Source organism: Rattus norvegicus, chromosome 1 (genome assembly GCF_036323735.1).
Source record: "Rattus norvegicus strain BN/NHsdMcwi chromosome 1, GRCr8, whole genome shotgun sequence".
Classification (NCBI taxonomy): Eukaryota; Metazoa; Chordata; class Mammalia; order Rodentia; family Muridae; genus Rattus; species Rattus norvegicus.
The window spans coordinates 165,983,483-165,998,108 of record NC_086019.1 but is presented as its reverse complement, the minus strand read 5'-3'; the positions used below and the strand labels follow the sequence as shown (position 1 = coordinate 165,998,108).

At 39.0% G+C, this 14,626-nt stretch overlaps 1 protein-coding gene across 1 annotated transcript in view; it reads left to right on the top strand.

The window, feature by feature from the left end:
* Positions 1–14,626, top strand: part of Nup98 (nucleoporin 98 and 96 precursor) — a 96,962-nt gene that overhangs the window by 5,258 nt on the left and 77,078 nt on the right. The window contains exons 2-5 of the mRNA NM_031074.3: positions 10,173–10,276; positions 10,977–11,078; positions 11,191–11,367; positions 13,776–13,915. Of these exons, the coding sequence (NP_112336.2) occupies positions 10,201–10,276; positions 10,977–11,078; positions 11,191–11,367; positions 13,776–13,915 (495 nt within the window). The 5' untranslated portion in view covers positions 10,173–10,200. The remainder of the gene's footprint in view (positions 1–10,172; positions 10,277–10,976; positions 11,079–11,190; positions 11,368–13,775; positions 13,916–14,626) is intronic.

The window sequence follows — 14,626 nt, the reverse complement described above, 5'->3', positions numbered from 1 at the left end:
TTAATAAAAGATTGATACACTAGTCAACTTTTATGTTGCAACAGTTGACAAAGTGTTTTAAAGTTTGTGAAAAATACCCATTCTTATAAGAAAGGAGTATTTTAATAGCCTTTTCAGGTATTTGTATTCTCCATTGACACTACACTCAAGCCTTGTTAAAGGTTCGTTATAATACAGATTCAGAAGTCATATCATTACATCTATGTTCTGTGTTATACCAGCATTCATCAGTTCATCTTTCGTACTGTATCTTATACCTGATTTAATAACATCAATCAGCTTGATGATTTGGAAATTATTGGTTCACCAAATTATGTATGTTGACAAATCAGATTTGTCAGTTACTATATATATACAGTTGTTACTATATAGGTTTATTTCAGTATTCTCGATTAAGTTAAATCACTGGTGTGATGACACAGGCCTTCAATATCAGTCCCGGGGAGTTTGATGGTATATAGATGGATTCCAGGGCCAGCCAGGGATACAGTGAGACCCTGGCTCAAAACAACAATAAATTTGGAAGCTAGGGGCTGGCAGTGTAGATTAGTGGAGTGTTTGCCTAGTATACACGAAGCCCTAGATTCTAGACCCAGAATTTCATAAAACAGGCCTGGTGACATGACCTTTATCCTAACACTTGGGAGGCCAAAGCAGGAAGATCAAAGTTTGGTTTACTTTCCTGTTGCTGTAATAAATACCATGACCAAAAGTGACTTGGGGAGGCAAGAGTTAGTTCATCTCACACTTTCAGTTTACAGTGCACTGCTAAGGGAATTTTAAGACAAGAACCAAAACAGAAACCTTAGAAATAAGCTGTTCCTGACTAGACCACTGACTCACGATCAGCTCTCTTTCTTATATAGCCCAGACCCACCTTCATAAGGATGCTGCTATTCACAGTAAGCTGAGCCCTCCTGCATTAGTCAAGACATTTTTCTGCAGTCATGAATGCACACTAACCTAGTCTGGAGAGTTCCTCATTCCGGATGATTCTACATTGTGTAAAGTTGACAATAGAAACAACTAGCACAGAAGTTTAAGATCATCTTTTGACAACATATCCAGTTTGAAACCCAGCCTGGGATTCATGTAACCATCTTTAAAAGTGGGGGAGAGATGGTTTCTAGTTAAGAGCACTGGCTGCTCTTCTAGAAGAGGTGGCTTTGATTTCCAGCATCCACATAGTGGCTTGCAACCACTCTAGTTTCAGGGAATGCATTGCCCTCCTCTGGCCTCCACATGCACCAGGCACATACATACAGGCATAAATGTTAAATAAATATTTTAAAAATGAAGGGATGCTGGAAAGATGGCTCTGTGGTTAAGATCCAGAGGACTAGGGTTTGAATCCCATCACCTACATGGTAAAACCACCTATAACTGTATACCTGGAAATCTGATACTCTTTTCTGTGCCCACAGATGTATATGCAGGCAAAGCACCCATACACATAAAAATATAAAATTTAAAAGGAGGGTGGTAGCTGACAAGCTCCTAGACAAATTTCTAAACTTCTGGACTTTTTTGCTTCAAATCTGTTTTGTTTTGTTTTCTTTCAAGGCAGTTTCTGTGATTTTGGCTGTTCTGTAACTCAGTCCGTAAACTAGGCTGCCTCAAACTCAAAGAGCTCTGCCTGCCAGTTGCTGGGATCAAAGCTGGCATGTGCCACCAACACCCAGCTTTGCTTTGAATTTTAACCATGGTTTATCAAATTCCTTTGTTGAGATAGTAGTAGTATTTCGTACAAAAAAGAGCTCTTTAAAGTAATTGCAGAAGTGTTTTTCCTTGATTCAACCCTGCTTTAGTGTATTTAAGTGCTTTTGAGTACTTCTCATTAAATTTCAAAAAATAATCACACAGAATAGTAAAAAGATGTTGAGAATATTATAAATACTTTTTACTGTTCATTAAGGACAGTCATAGATGACAGTGAAACTTTTTTTAAGGTATTTTATGTATGTGAGTACACATTCTCTTCAGTAGTCATTAGAGTAGTCATTCTCTTCAGACTCACCAGAAGAGGACCTCAGATCCCATTACAGATGGTTGGGAGCCACTGTATTGTTGCTGGGAATTGAACTCAGAACCTCTGGAAGAGCAGTTAGTGCTCTTAACCACTGAGCCATCTCTCCAGCCTTGAAAATTTTTTATACTGGTTGGCAGTGGAGAACTCAATGGCTGTTCTAATAGTTTGGGGCCATTGCCTTGATTGCTGCTTAGGTTCTAGTTTTTTGTTTTGTTGTTGTATTGGGGATTGAACCTAGGGTCAGAGTATGCTTAGCAAGTGCTTTTTCACTGGTGCATACTTGGCACTCGCTTTTTTGTTATTTTGGTTTTCCAAGAAGAGTTTCTCTCTGTAGCCCTGGCTGACCTGGAACTCACTCTGTAGAACAGGCTGGCTTTGAATTCAAATGAGATCTGACTGCCTCTACCTCCTGAGTGCTGCCACCACTCACCCCACTCTCTTTTTACTTTTTCAGTTAGGGTGTAAAGTTTCTTAGCCTTGTCTTAAACTCTCTCTAGTTCAGATAGGCCTCAAACTTGTGATCTTATTGCCTTAGCCTCTCTTAGAAATTGAGATTGGTTACACCAGGCCTGCCATTGTAGTTTTATTATGAAAGTAGTTTGGGCTCTATGGATCAACTGAAAAATAAATTTTGAATTTATAGATGTTTGGGTCACAATTTGAAGACATTAATCTTGGACAGTGATTTTACACTGATTAAAACGCTGCTTGGGAGGGTTGAACTAGAAGAGGGTTCTACTATACCCCTGCTCTTTATTTCATAAAACAGCTTCTTTTTGTCTGTCTTTTCCATTCCTTTCCTTTCTTTTTTTCTAATCAGCTAAAGATTCTTAAAGTTGCCAGGCAATGCTGGCACAAGCCTTTAATCCCCAGCATTCTGGAGGCAGAGGCAGATGATCTCTGAGTTCAAATCGAGTCTGAATTCAGGCTCCCTATTCGTGAAGGAAACATTTTATCCTCCTGTAATATGTCTATCACCATTATTCATTACGTAGGTATACTTCCTTTGATACAGTGGTTGCTGATATCTGCACATCTGACTCTCTTGTTAGAGGTCAGCAGATTTTGTGTGTGTGTGTGTGTGTGTGTGTGTGTGTGTGTGTGTGTGTGTGTGTGTGTGTGTACATAGAGGCCAGAGGCTTTCTTAATTACTCCTTTAACACTAGCCCCTTTTTAATTTATGTATTTAGTTGGTTGGAGTTTGTTGTTGTTTTGAGACATGGTGTCTGTGTAGTCCTGTCTGCCTTGGAACTTTCTGTGTCGATCAGGTTGGTCTCTGAGGTCTGCCTGCCTCTGCCTCCTGAGTGCTTGGATTAAAGGTATGGACCACTACTTCTGGAATATTTTTTCTTTCTCTGAGACAGTCTCACTATTTGTCTTTGCTGACCTGAAACTGCCTATGTAGACCAAGCTGAACCTGCTTGCCTTTGCCTCCTGAGTGGGAGGATTATAGGCGTGTGACACCAAGCACCTTGTTATTTCTACATCTTATTTTTTGAGACAGGATTTCATGCTGAATCTGGATTACCAGTTCAGTTAGACTTGATGCTCTTTGAGAGTACTGGAGTTCTGTTCCCAGCAGTCATGCCAGGTGGCTCAGAGCTACTTGTAATTCTCGCTCCAAACCAGTCCTACACCCTCTTTTGTCTCTTGAGGGGAGTCCATACACATGATGCATAAACACATAGGAATAAACCTTTCAAGGTTCAACAACAATAATAAGTTCAAAGTTGTGGTTGGTGGTGGTAGTGTAGAGACAGGTAGACCTTTGTTTTTTTTGGTTGGGTGGGGGTGGGGGGTCTGATTTTTGAGACCGGTTTCTCTGTGTTGCCCTGGCTGTCCTGGAACTCTTCTGTAGACCAGGCTGACCTCAAACTCAAGGGATCCATCTGTCTGCCTTCCTGGTGCTGGGATTAGAGAGGTGAAGCAGCAATAGCTGACTCGAGCTTATTGTGGATATGCTTGAATTCCCAGCTCCTCAGAAGCAGAGGTAGAATAAAGAGTTCCAGGCTAGCCTCAAATGTTATAGTTAAGACTAGGTACTTTATTCTTCCTGGAATTCTACCTAGCCTCCTTTCCTGTCTCTTCTCATCCAAGACAGAAAGTACATGGTGCTTACAAGGGGCCTGGCCACAGTACTTTAGCAGGAAGAGTGCTGTGAATTCCAGGTCAACCTAGATTAGAGTGAGATCTCAAACAAAGACATACTCGTTTTCTTTTATTCAATTCATTAACTATTGCTAGTGATTCCTCCCTTTCCTACTACTGTCATGGAGACTGAATGAGGAAAAAGTGCTTTGTGAAGTAGAAGGTAACTACTAGTCTGTTGACAAGTAGATGAAGTAGAAGGTAACTACTAGTCTGTTGACGAGTAGATGAAGTACAAGTAAGTACCTACTGTGTCTGCTCTTTGCTGACTTGGTTGCAAAGGAATTCAGTGAAGTAGAAAGAAAGGAAGAATTAACATTTATTTGTAGAACTTTCTAGAATTAGAAAGTAGCAAGCTGGGAGTGGATTGGAAGCCCCACACAGTCATTCAGATTGACAGTGTTCAGAGGTTTGTTTGTTATTATTATTTAAGTTTTTGAGGTAGAAAACTAATTTTTTTGTTGTTAACATAGCTCACAAAATTTAGATATACAATAAAATAAGACATCATCCAAAGTTCAAACTTTGTGACATTGGAAGAATATATTTCTGTCTAGTAGTTGGATTACTGATATGTGTTGATCCTTTTTCGGTATTATATAGTGTAAGTAATGAATTAGAAGATTATTGGAGGGGTTGGGGATTTAGCTCAGTGGTAGAGCGCTTGCCTAGCAAAGGCCTAGCGCAAAGGTCCTGGGTTCGGTCCCCAGCTCCAAAAAAAGAACCAAAAACAAAAAAAAAAAAAAAAAAAAAAGAAGAAGAAGATTATTGGAGCACAAAGTGCACAGGAAAATTAAGGCTGAAATTAAAGATCACTTTTTTTTTTAAACATTTATTTATTTATTATGTATACATCATACAGCTTTCTGCCTGCATGTATGCACCTGCAGGCCAGAAGAGGGCACCAGACCTGATTATAGATGGTTGTGAGCCACCATGTGGTTGCTGGGAATTGAACTCAGGACCTCTGGAAGAGCAGACAGTGCTCTTAACCTCTGAGCCATCTCTCCAGCCCCCTAAAGGTCACTTTTTAAATGTCTTATGCAAAAGGAATGTAAGTAAATCAATTCATAAAGATAAAAATGAATTTTTGTAGAAAATTTTATCTAAGATGTGGGAATATCATATAAATTGTTTTATCATAAGAGGTTACATTTTATCCTGTTTTTACTCCATCATATCCTACCACCATAACTTGTGTTTCTTACCATTTGATATGCTAGCATATACCTGTAGTCTCACTGCCTGGGAAATGGAGGAAGAAAGATCAAGAATTCAGTGGCATTCTTGGCCACATAGTTTGAGTTTATAAGTTATAAGTGATCCTGTCTCAAAAACCAAAATAACATGTTGTAGAGTCAACCACCTGTAACCCTACACTTGGGAGGTAGAAGCAGGAAGATCAACAGTTCAAAGTCAATCTGAAGTACATAGACAGTTTGAGAGTAACCTTTGATAGCTGTACCGTTTCAAAACAATAGCAAAAAAAAAAAAGAATTGCCCCTTTTCTTAGCAGATTCATTGTAAATGGAATAAAGTTGAGTTCCTTTGATAGCAGATTCTGAAGTGGGCAGTCCTCAGAGGTTCGTATAGGGAACTTTCTTTGTATCATCGCCTCTAAGAGAACTGAGAAAGTAGGAAATGATATTTGAATATACATGGTGATTGAATAGAACCTTGGACCTTACAGACAATAGACAAGAATTAACATTACCTGTGGGACACTGTCTTAATTTTTATGTATTGCTTTTTCTTCTTAGTAGAGAATTGAACCTAATACTCTGAAAAGCACTCTACCACTAAGCTATATTTCTAGTATGGTGATGTTGGATTAACCACCTGATGAAAGCATCAACCAATCCCACAAATTTTTTTTTAAGATTTATTTATATGAGTACACTGTCACTGTCTTCAGACACACCAGAAGAGGGCATTGGATCCCATTACAGATGGTTGTGAGCCACCATGTGGTTGCTAGGAATTAAACTCCAGGACTTCTGGGAGAGCCGTCAGTGTTCTTAACTGCTGAGCCATCTCTCCAGCCCCCTACAAAAATTAAAAAAAAAAAATTACTTGCCCTTTAGAGTTACACTAAGCTGGAATCAAGAGTCCTAGCATTGGCCATTGATTTAGGCTGTCAAAGGAAGAAAGTATGACCTTGAATTAGGCAGTTTTCAGTAGAGACAGTTCTGAAAAGGACTGACAGCTGAAGGCTAATAGTATAGCAGCTGGTACAAGAAATGTTTTCCAGTCCTAAATGAAAGTCTGCATAGATATGTGTTTCATAGATTAGGATGGGAATGTTGTGTTATGGATGTCTAGAAGAATGTCATTGCTAAATGAAGCTAGTTATGGAAGATACCATACTGAAGCTGAGTTTTATAGAGTGAATTGGGTTGTTTGGCAGCAACAATAAAGAATAAAAAGTAGACAGTTTTCATTGAGTCAGTGGTATTACATAGCAGAGTGAGGAAAATGAATGATTTGAAGAGCAGAATTGTATGTATTCACTAATTTTTGTTTTGTGTTAGGGTCTCAGCCTAGGCTAGCCTCATATTGAGCTGAGGTTAAGCCTGAATTCCTGTTCATCTTTCTTTTGCCCCTCTAAGTGCTGGGATTATAGGTAAGCTCCAATTCACCCAGTTTGCCAGACTTCAGTTTCTGTAGTAAGACAGATTGTCCAGTTGGCTTTGATCTTGATTTGCTTCAGTGTAATTTTGTTTATGTTGTGATTTGTTTTGAGATAAGATCTGTGTAGCTGAGGATGACTTGATCTCCTAAACCTACGGACATGTGCTCCCATTCCTCATTTTAAAAGAAAAGACCTTTCTCAGAAAGATAGATGAGAATAAGACAAGCTCATTCTTCTCAGAACTAAGCAAGTCGAGTGTGCATGCCAATTTTCACCTTTAATCCCAGCACTGGGGAGGCAGATGCTGGCAGATCTCTTGGTCAACCTGAGACCCATAGTAAGACCCTGTCTCCAAAAAGGGGTGGAGTAGGAAAAATAGGTTGCTTTTGATTAAAACTCTTTAATCTCTTCATAGATTAAAAGTATTTGCTGCCCTCATTCTTGTTCTTGGGTTTAACACAGGTGAATTTCTTTAGTATACTATATGTTTTTGCTTATTCCCTATTACCTATCTTTAATTGGTTGAAAGTATATTTGGAAATTTAGAAAGTAGATGAAACCTGAGTTCTGCTTACCTCTATGACTTTGTAAAATGTAGAAATATGGTCTTTTCTAGTCTGCAAAAGAGAGATGATAAAAGTAGTGACAGCTAATAACAACATCCTTTCATTGTTGTTGACATGAGGAATATAAGTGAGTTTCTGTAGATGGAGAGGTATCTTCCAGGATACTCTATACTACTTAAAAATCCCTTTGTGAAATGTATAGATAATGAGTGATAGGTGTCTGTATCAGGATAAGATTACTAAAAGTAAAATGTTGATGGTTAGGAGCTATAAAATTTAAGGAGTGTAGAATCTAGTGTACCAAAAGCACAAATTACATCGAAAATGTAAGGGTACATTTTACAGAGGAAAAATTGTTATTAATCACCTTTTAAAGTCTGCCATGTCCCTCACTTAGCCATCAGAGTTCCATAAACAAGATTGCTGTGTGTGGAGATGAATAAGAAGGTACCAGGCTGCTGGGCATTATTATGCACCCTCTTAATCCCAGCACTTAGGCAGAGGCAGGCAGACATCTGAGTTTGAGGCCAGTTTTTTGAGACAGCCAGGGCTATACAGAGAAAACCTGTTACATTCATTCATAAATGAATGGAAGAAGGAAGGAAGGAAGGAAGGAAGGAAGGAAGGAAGGAAGGAAGGAAGGAAGGGTGGGAGGGAGGGAGGGAGGGAGGGAGGGAGGAAGGAAGGAAGGAAGGAAGGAAGGAAGGAAGGAAGGAAGGAAACAAGCCATGCAGTAGCGGTGCATACCTTTAATCCCAGCACCCAGGAGGGAGAGACAGGAGGATCTCTGTTGGAGGCCAGCCTGGTCTACAGAGGAAGTTCTAGGACAGCCAGGGCTACCTAGTGGAAAAAAGGATATAGATATATAATGTAATATATATTATATATATATACTATATAATATATATAAAATGAAAAGGGGACCAGTAGAGATATGGAAGAGATAAGGTTAAGTAGTGGGGGCAAGAGATATGAATATGATCAAAGTATGTTTGCACATACAGAGTTAGCATGTGCCAATAATAACAATAAGTGATAAAAGAGGGGGTAGGGAGGGCGACAACGGGGGGAGGATGGGGAGGGGAACACCCATAAGGAAGGGGAAGGGGGAGGGGGATGTTTGCCCGGAAACCGGGAAAGGGAATAACACTCGAAATGTATATAAGAAATACTCAAGTTAATTAAAAAAAAAGAAAAAAAAGACATGCACATTAAAAATATAGTTTCTGGGGGGCTGGAGAGATGGCTCAGTGGTTAAGAGCACTGACTGTCTTCCAAAGGTCCTGAGTTCAAATCCCAGCAACCACATGGTGGCTCACAACTATCTTTAAAGGGATCTGATACCCTCTTCTGGTGTGTCTACAGTGTACTTCTATAATTAATAAATAATTTTTAAAAATGATAAAGGGCAAGTAATAATCAAACATCTCTTGACACTTAACAATGGTAGTTATAAACCTAAACTTTATATAACTTCAAACACTGTAACTAGCCAAAAACAGTGTTTTTAAAAAAAAAAAAAAAAAAGGAGGTGCCCGGCAAAGTCGACATAACTGGATAGCACTTGCTATCTTTGAGTGACACATGGTCCAAACTAACTTAATTATGAAACAATTTTTTTTAGATTTCTTTATTTTTTGTTAACATACCTACTCAACCCCCATCCCCAAACATCTCTATCGTATCTATTCAAGTCTTTTGGCTTTTTTTTGTGTGGGAGGCAAGGTTTCTTTTCTATATGACCCTGGCAGTCCTGCCTGTTATAGGCAGTGTGCTACCACATCTGGCTAAAGATAGGGAACTTAAAACAGATCTCATTACTGAAAAGTAAATGATGATCATATGAACTATATATTATATACCCACTAACTTTAAGGCTAGTAATTACACGCTCTTAACTGCTGAGCTATCTTTCCAGCCCCGGCCAGGAAAATATTTCAGATAGTTGGGATAACAATATGGTTGTAATTTTTGATGCATATGCCGTTTAATTTCCTAGGTGTATTTTTGTTAAAAAAAAATGTGTCCTCATAGAATTAATGTCTTGTTTTCTTTGTCTTTGTTGTTCTGAGACAGGATCTTATGTAGCCTAGACTGGCCTTGAACTATGTATCAAGGATGACCTTCAATTTCTGATCCCCCTTGCCTCCCGCCTCCAAAGTGCTAAGATTTTGTATGTGTGCCACCGTGTTCAGTGCTGAGTAGCAAACCCACAGTTTCATGCATATTGTTTGTACTGATTTGTATTGTGATATTAGAACAAATATTAGGTAAAAATTTTAAATAAGCTGGGCTAATGTCATTTTTTTGCCAAGCTGATGAATTGAGTTCAACTCCCAGAATCCACATGGTAGAAGGAAATCTTCTCATATGCTGTGGCATTTGGAGAGGAGCACATACTAAACATAATAAAAATTAAATCGCCCCACAACTCAATACACATTTTGAGGGAATGGTTGTTGGTATGATCAGAAATTACTATCATGGGGTTGGGGATTTAGCTCAGTGGTACAGCGCTTGCCTAGCGAGCGCAAGGCCCTGGGTTCAGTCCCCAGCTCCGAAAAAAAAGAAAAGAAAAAAAAGAAAGAAAGAAATTACTATCACACTTCAGTACTAGTCATTTTAGGAAGCATGCAGATTAATGAACATTTTATAATATTCATCATTCAAGGTTTAAGGATATTGAATAGGAAGATCATGCTATCATTTCTATGGGTCTACTAATATTTGTAGAATGGTAGATTTCTTGAAACATAACTTTCTGTGGTGTCTCAAAAGAAAAACTTCTCTTTTACAGCTTTCTGAAGCAAACACTCGTTTTGAAGATGTTTAACAAATCATTTGGAACCCCCTTTGGGGGTGGTACAGGGGGCTTTGGTACAACGTCAACATTTGGACAAAGTAAGTTATGGAAAAGAACCTAATAAGGGAAAATGTCTGAATTTGACTTTTGTTGATTGGGTTGTTTTGTTTTGAGAACTGGTATCACTTACTGTAGCTGGCTTAACTCAGTGTAGCTCAAGCCGGCCTCTGATTTCTAGTCCTCCTGCCTCAGTTTCTCTAGTGCTGGGATTACTGCCATAGTTTTAACTGATAACTTGACATAATTAGAATTGAATCTAAGAATATCTGTGAAGGATCATTATGACCACCCTGATTGATGGGGGAACTTCCACCCACTGTGGACAGCACCATTCCCTGAGCACCTTCACTCCGCTTTTCTGGGCCTAGAGCATCAAACTCAGGGCCCGTGCTAAGTAATACTCTGCCACTAGGCTGCATCCTCTCTAGTGCTAAGTCACACCTTTTGATTTAAAATTTATGTTCCTGAGGAGACAGTAAAATGCCTTGACTTGATTTCTGTCCCATAAGAATTTAGATAGAAATTTGAGAAAGGTTTCTTTTTTTTTTTTTCGGAGCTGGGGACCGAACCCAGGGCCTTGCGCTTCCTACGTAAGCGCTCTACCACTGAGCTAAATCCCCAGCCCTTGAGAAAGGTTTCAAATTTCATTAGTGGTCCTACTTAATGCAGGATGTTAAGAAATGTTTTTAAAAAAAAAAACTTTCCAGTTATTATTGACGCTGAATTTTGCTGTTTCAGATACTGGCTTTGGTACTACTAGTGGAGGAGCATTTGGAACATCTGCATTTGGTTCTAGCAATAATACTGGAGGCTTATTTGGTAATTCACAGACCAAACCAGGTAAGGGATTTTGTGTGGCATATACCTGGTTTATATGTGGCTGGCATAGAACTTCTCTTAGTGACTGCAGTTTGTCTACAGAAACTTGTTTTCTTCCCTTCCATCTCTTCAGGAGGACTGTTTGGTACCAGTTCATTTAGCCAGCCAGCAACCTCCACAAGCACTGGTTTTGGGTTTGGCACATCAACAGGAACATCAAATAGTTTGTTTGGAACTGCAAATACAGGGACCAGTCTTTTCTCATCCCAGAACAATGCATTTGCACAAAATAAACCAACTGGATTTGGGAGTAAGTAGAGCACTATTTGGGCTTGTACTTCTAATAGTTTAATATTTGTTTGTTGAATGTGTCTCTCCTCTTCGCTCTATGTTCACTTCTCTCCTTTCCCACCAAGTGATCAAAACCAGGAAATAGGAGAACCTGGAAGAATTGAGTTTAGTAGGCTAGAGAAGAGAGCAGTAAATAGAGCAGTTCCAGGACATCCAGGGCTATACAGAGAAACACTGTATCCAACACACACACACACACACACACACACACACACACACACACACACACACACGGCACGGGGGGGGGGTGAGGGGGAAGATGCCTGGTCTAGCCTGTGTCTCACATTTACAACAAAGAGATTAGAGCAACAGGAATGAGAAATACTATTTAATTACTCCTCCATTTTTTGCTCATAGCAGATGATGTTAACTTTGTAAATCTATATCTGGCCAGTGACTATTTCTCTATATAGTACTTTAAGGCAGCCACTAACTGCCCTATGAGGTGTTGCTGTTTATATGACAAGAGTACACTATTTTACGAGTGTCTAAGCAACCAACATATTTTTGAAAGGCAAAACTGTAGGCAAACCTTTTTTTTTTTTTTGGTGTGTCTGAGGCAAAGTCTCGTAGTCCAGGGTAGCCTCAAACTCCTGACTCTACTTCCCTAGTGTTCTGACAGGCTTGTGTCAACCATATTTAAACATACCACATAGAATGCGGTCTTTTTGTTTGGTTGGGGGGTTTTGGTATGATTTTTGTTTTGTTTGTTTGTTTTTTTTCGAGACGAGGTTTCTCTGTATTGCCCTGGCTGTCCTGAAAACCATTCTGTAGACCAGGCTGAAAATGCAGTCTTAAAGCTCTTATTCAAAAGAGATAGTCCTACTAACTTTAAACTATATATTTAGGATCAGAGTTCCTTAGAAGTGATAATTTGCTAATGATAAATTATGCTCATAATGGTTATAACTTAACATTAAGTATTGGCAGGCAAGATTCTTCTTGTTTACTGACATTTCTGGCACAATATGTTTGACTTCTCATATTTTAGGAAACGTAGTGTTGGGGTTGGAGAAAGAGCACTGGATACTCTTCCAGAGGATCCAGGTCCAATTCCCAGCCTCCACATGGCAGCTCACAACTCTTTAGAACTCTGGTTCTTGGAGATCCAATATCCTTGGACAAATATACATGCAGGCAAAATCCCAACACACATAAATAAAAATAAATCATTTTTAAAAAAATAAGAATTCCTTTTCTTTATTTCTGTATGACTGCCTTGACTTGTTTTTCTTTCTTTTTCTTTTCCTTTTCTTTTTTCTTTTCTTTCCTCTTTACTTTTCCTCTCCTCTCCTCTCCTCTCCTCTTCTCTTCTCTTCTCTTCTCTCTTTCCAGGCCTCAAACTCATCTCAGCGTCTGCCTGCCTCTGCCACCTGATTGCTACCACTACATCTGACAGTCATTAGTGCTTGCTTTTGTATAATGATATCTCCTCATCTCCCCTTTTTTTGGGACAGAGTGGTTCTGAATGATCCTGAACTTCTGATCCTCCTGTTTCTGCTTCTTGAGGACTGGATAGGTATAGATTACCATATCTAGCTCTAACTTTGTTGAGTCAGGGTCTTATATAACGCTGGCTGTTCTGGAACTCATTGCATAGAACAGGCTAGCCTCAAAGATCTGCCTGTCCCTGCCTCTTTACTGAGATTATAAGTGTGGGCCACGATGCCTGGCTAGGGTCTACTATTTCTATATTAGTTTCTTTTTGGATTTTTGAGACACTGTCTTCATAGCCTCAGCAAGCCTGGAACTTACTATGTAGTTAGCCCAGGCTAGTATTGAACTAAGTGCAGCCCTTCCTACTTAGCCTCACAAGTGTTTGGATTACAATCCTGCTTCTGAGTTAGTTTCTGTAAAATAGTCAACAGTGCCCTCTAATTTTAAGTTTTTCCAGGAGTTGGTCATGTTTTATGTTAACCTATGTTTGATTGCTCCAATAGGACCACTTCACATATACAATAATTTGGTAAGGTGTGGGTATATGAAATATCATATCTAAATAAAAGCATACTATACTGTTATGTTTGTTGTGATATGTTTTCAGACAGTTTCATTCAGCATTCATTCATTCTTAGTAAGGAAAGGAGAAATAAGATAAAATATACAGTGAAACAAAATGTTTCTCTTTAGTTTTGTCTGTAATATCCAAAAACTAACTGCACATTTAGCTAACCAATGAATTTGGATTTGTTACCTTTGAAAGTCGTAGCCTGGAAGCATATGTCATGTGAAATATAGCTTAAATCTGTTTACTGGAGAGAAATGAAGAGTATTTGACAATGTGAAAGTACTGCTGTTGTTACTCTACCCAGCCCTGCTTTCAAGGTGTGTTAACATTAAGTTGTTTGCTATTTTTCTAACTTACAGATTTTGGAACCAGTACTAGCAGTGGAGGACTCTTTGGAACTACAAATACCACCTCTAATCCTTTTGGTAACACATCTGGCTCCCTCTTTGGGCCAAGTAGTTTTACAGCAGCACCTACAGGAACTACCATCAAATTTAATGTATGTATTTTCTAGCATATTTTCCCCCATTTGTGTATTTCTTTGAAGAATGAATGATCAGATTGCTCCTATCTCCAGCAATACCTATCACATTTTTGTTTTTAAAATATAAGGTTATTTTTATTTTATATGTATATATATTTGTTAATTGTGTGAATATGCACCATGTGCATTCTAATACTCGGAGAGACCAAAGGAGAGAGAACTGTAGTAACAGATGGTGATGAACCACCATCTAGTGCTGATATTAAGGCCTCACTCAAGACCTGACACAGTAGAGGCACTATTTTGACCTTAGAACCTAGCATGTAGGTACTAACACTTGCCAAAACAGGAACTAATCCATCAAAGATCTAGTCCTTAGTTCCAGGATCCAGAAAAATCCTTGTATTAACCTTGCTTTTTGACTAATTTAGCTTCTACTTCTTGGTAACTCTCCTTGCTAACTAAATTGTGTCATCCAGGATGCAGTTTTTGTGCATAAAAGACAAACTTATGGGGCTTGGAGCTGCATGGTTTGCGCAAGTTCCCCATGCAGCCAGTAGTGGGCAATACAGACTATTCTGTGTGTATTCTCTGATGAAATTACCTTGCAACACTAGGAACCTGGGTTCTCTGCAAAGAGCAGCTAGTACCCTTAACTGCTGGAAAAATGTATTAACAGTTTTAGGTTGGGTATGGCAGATGACTTTAAAATCCTAGCACATGGGA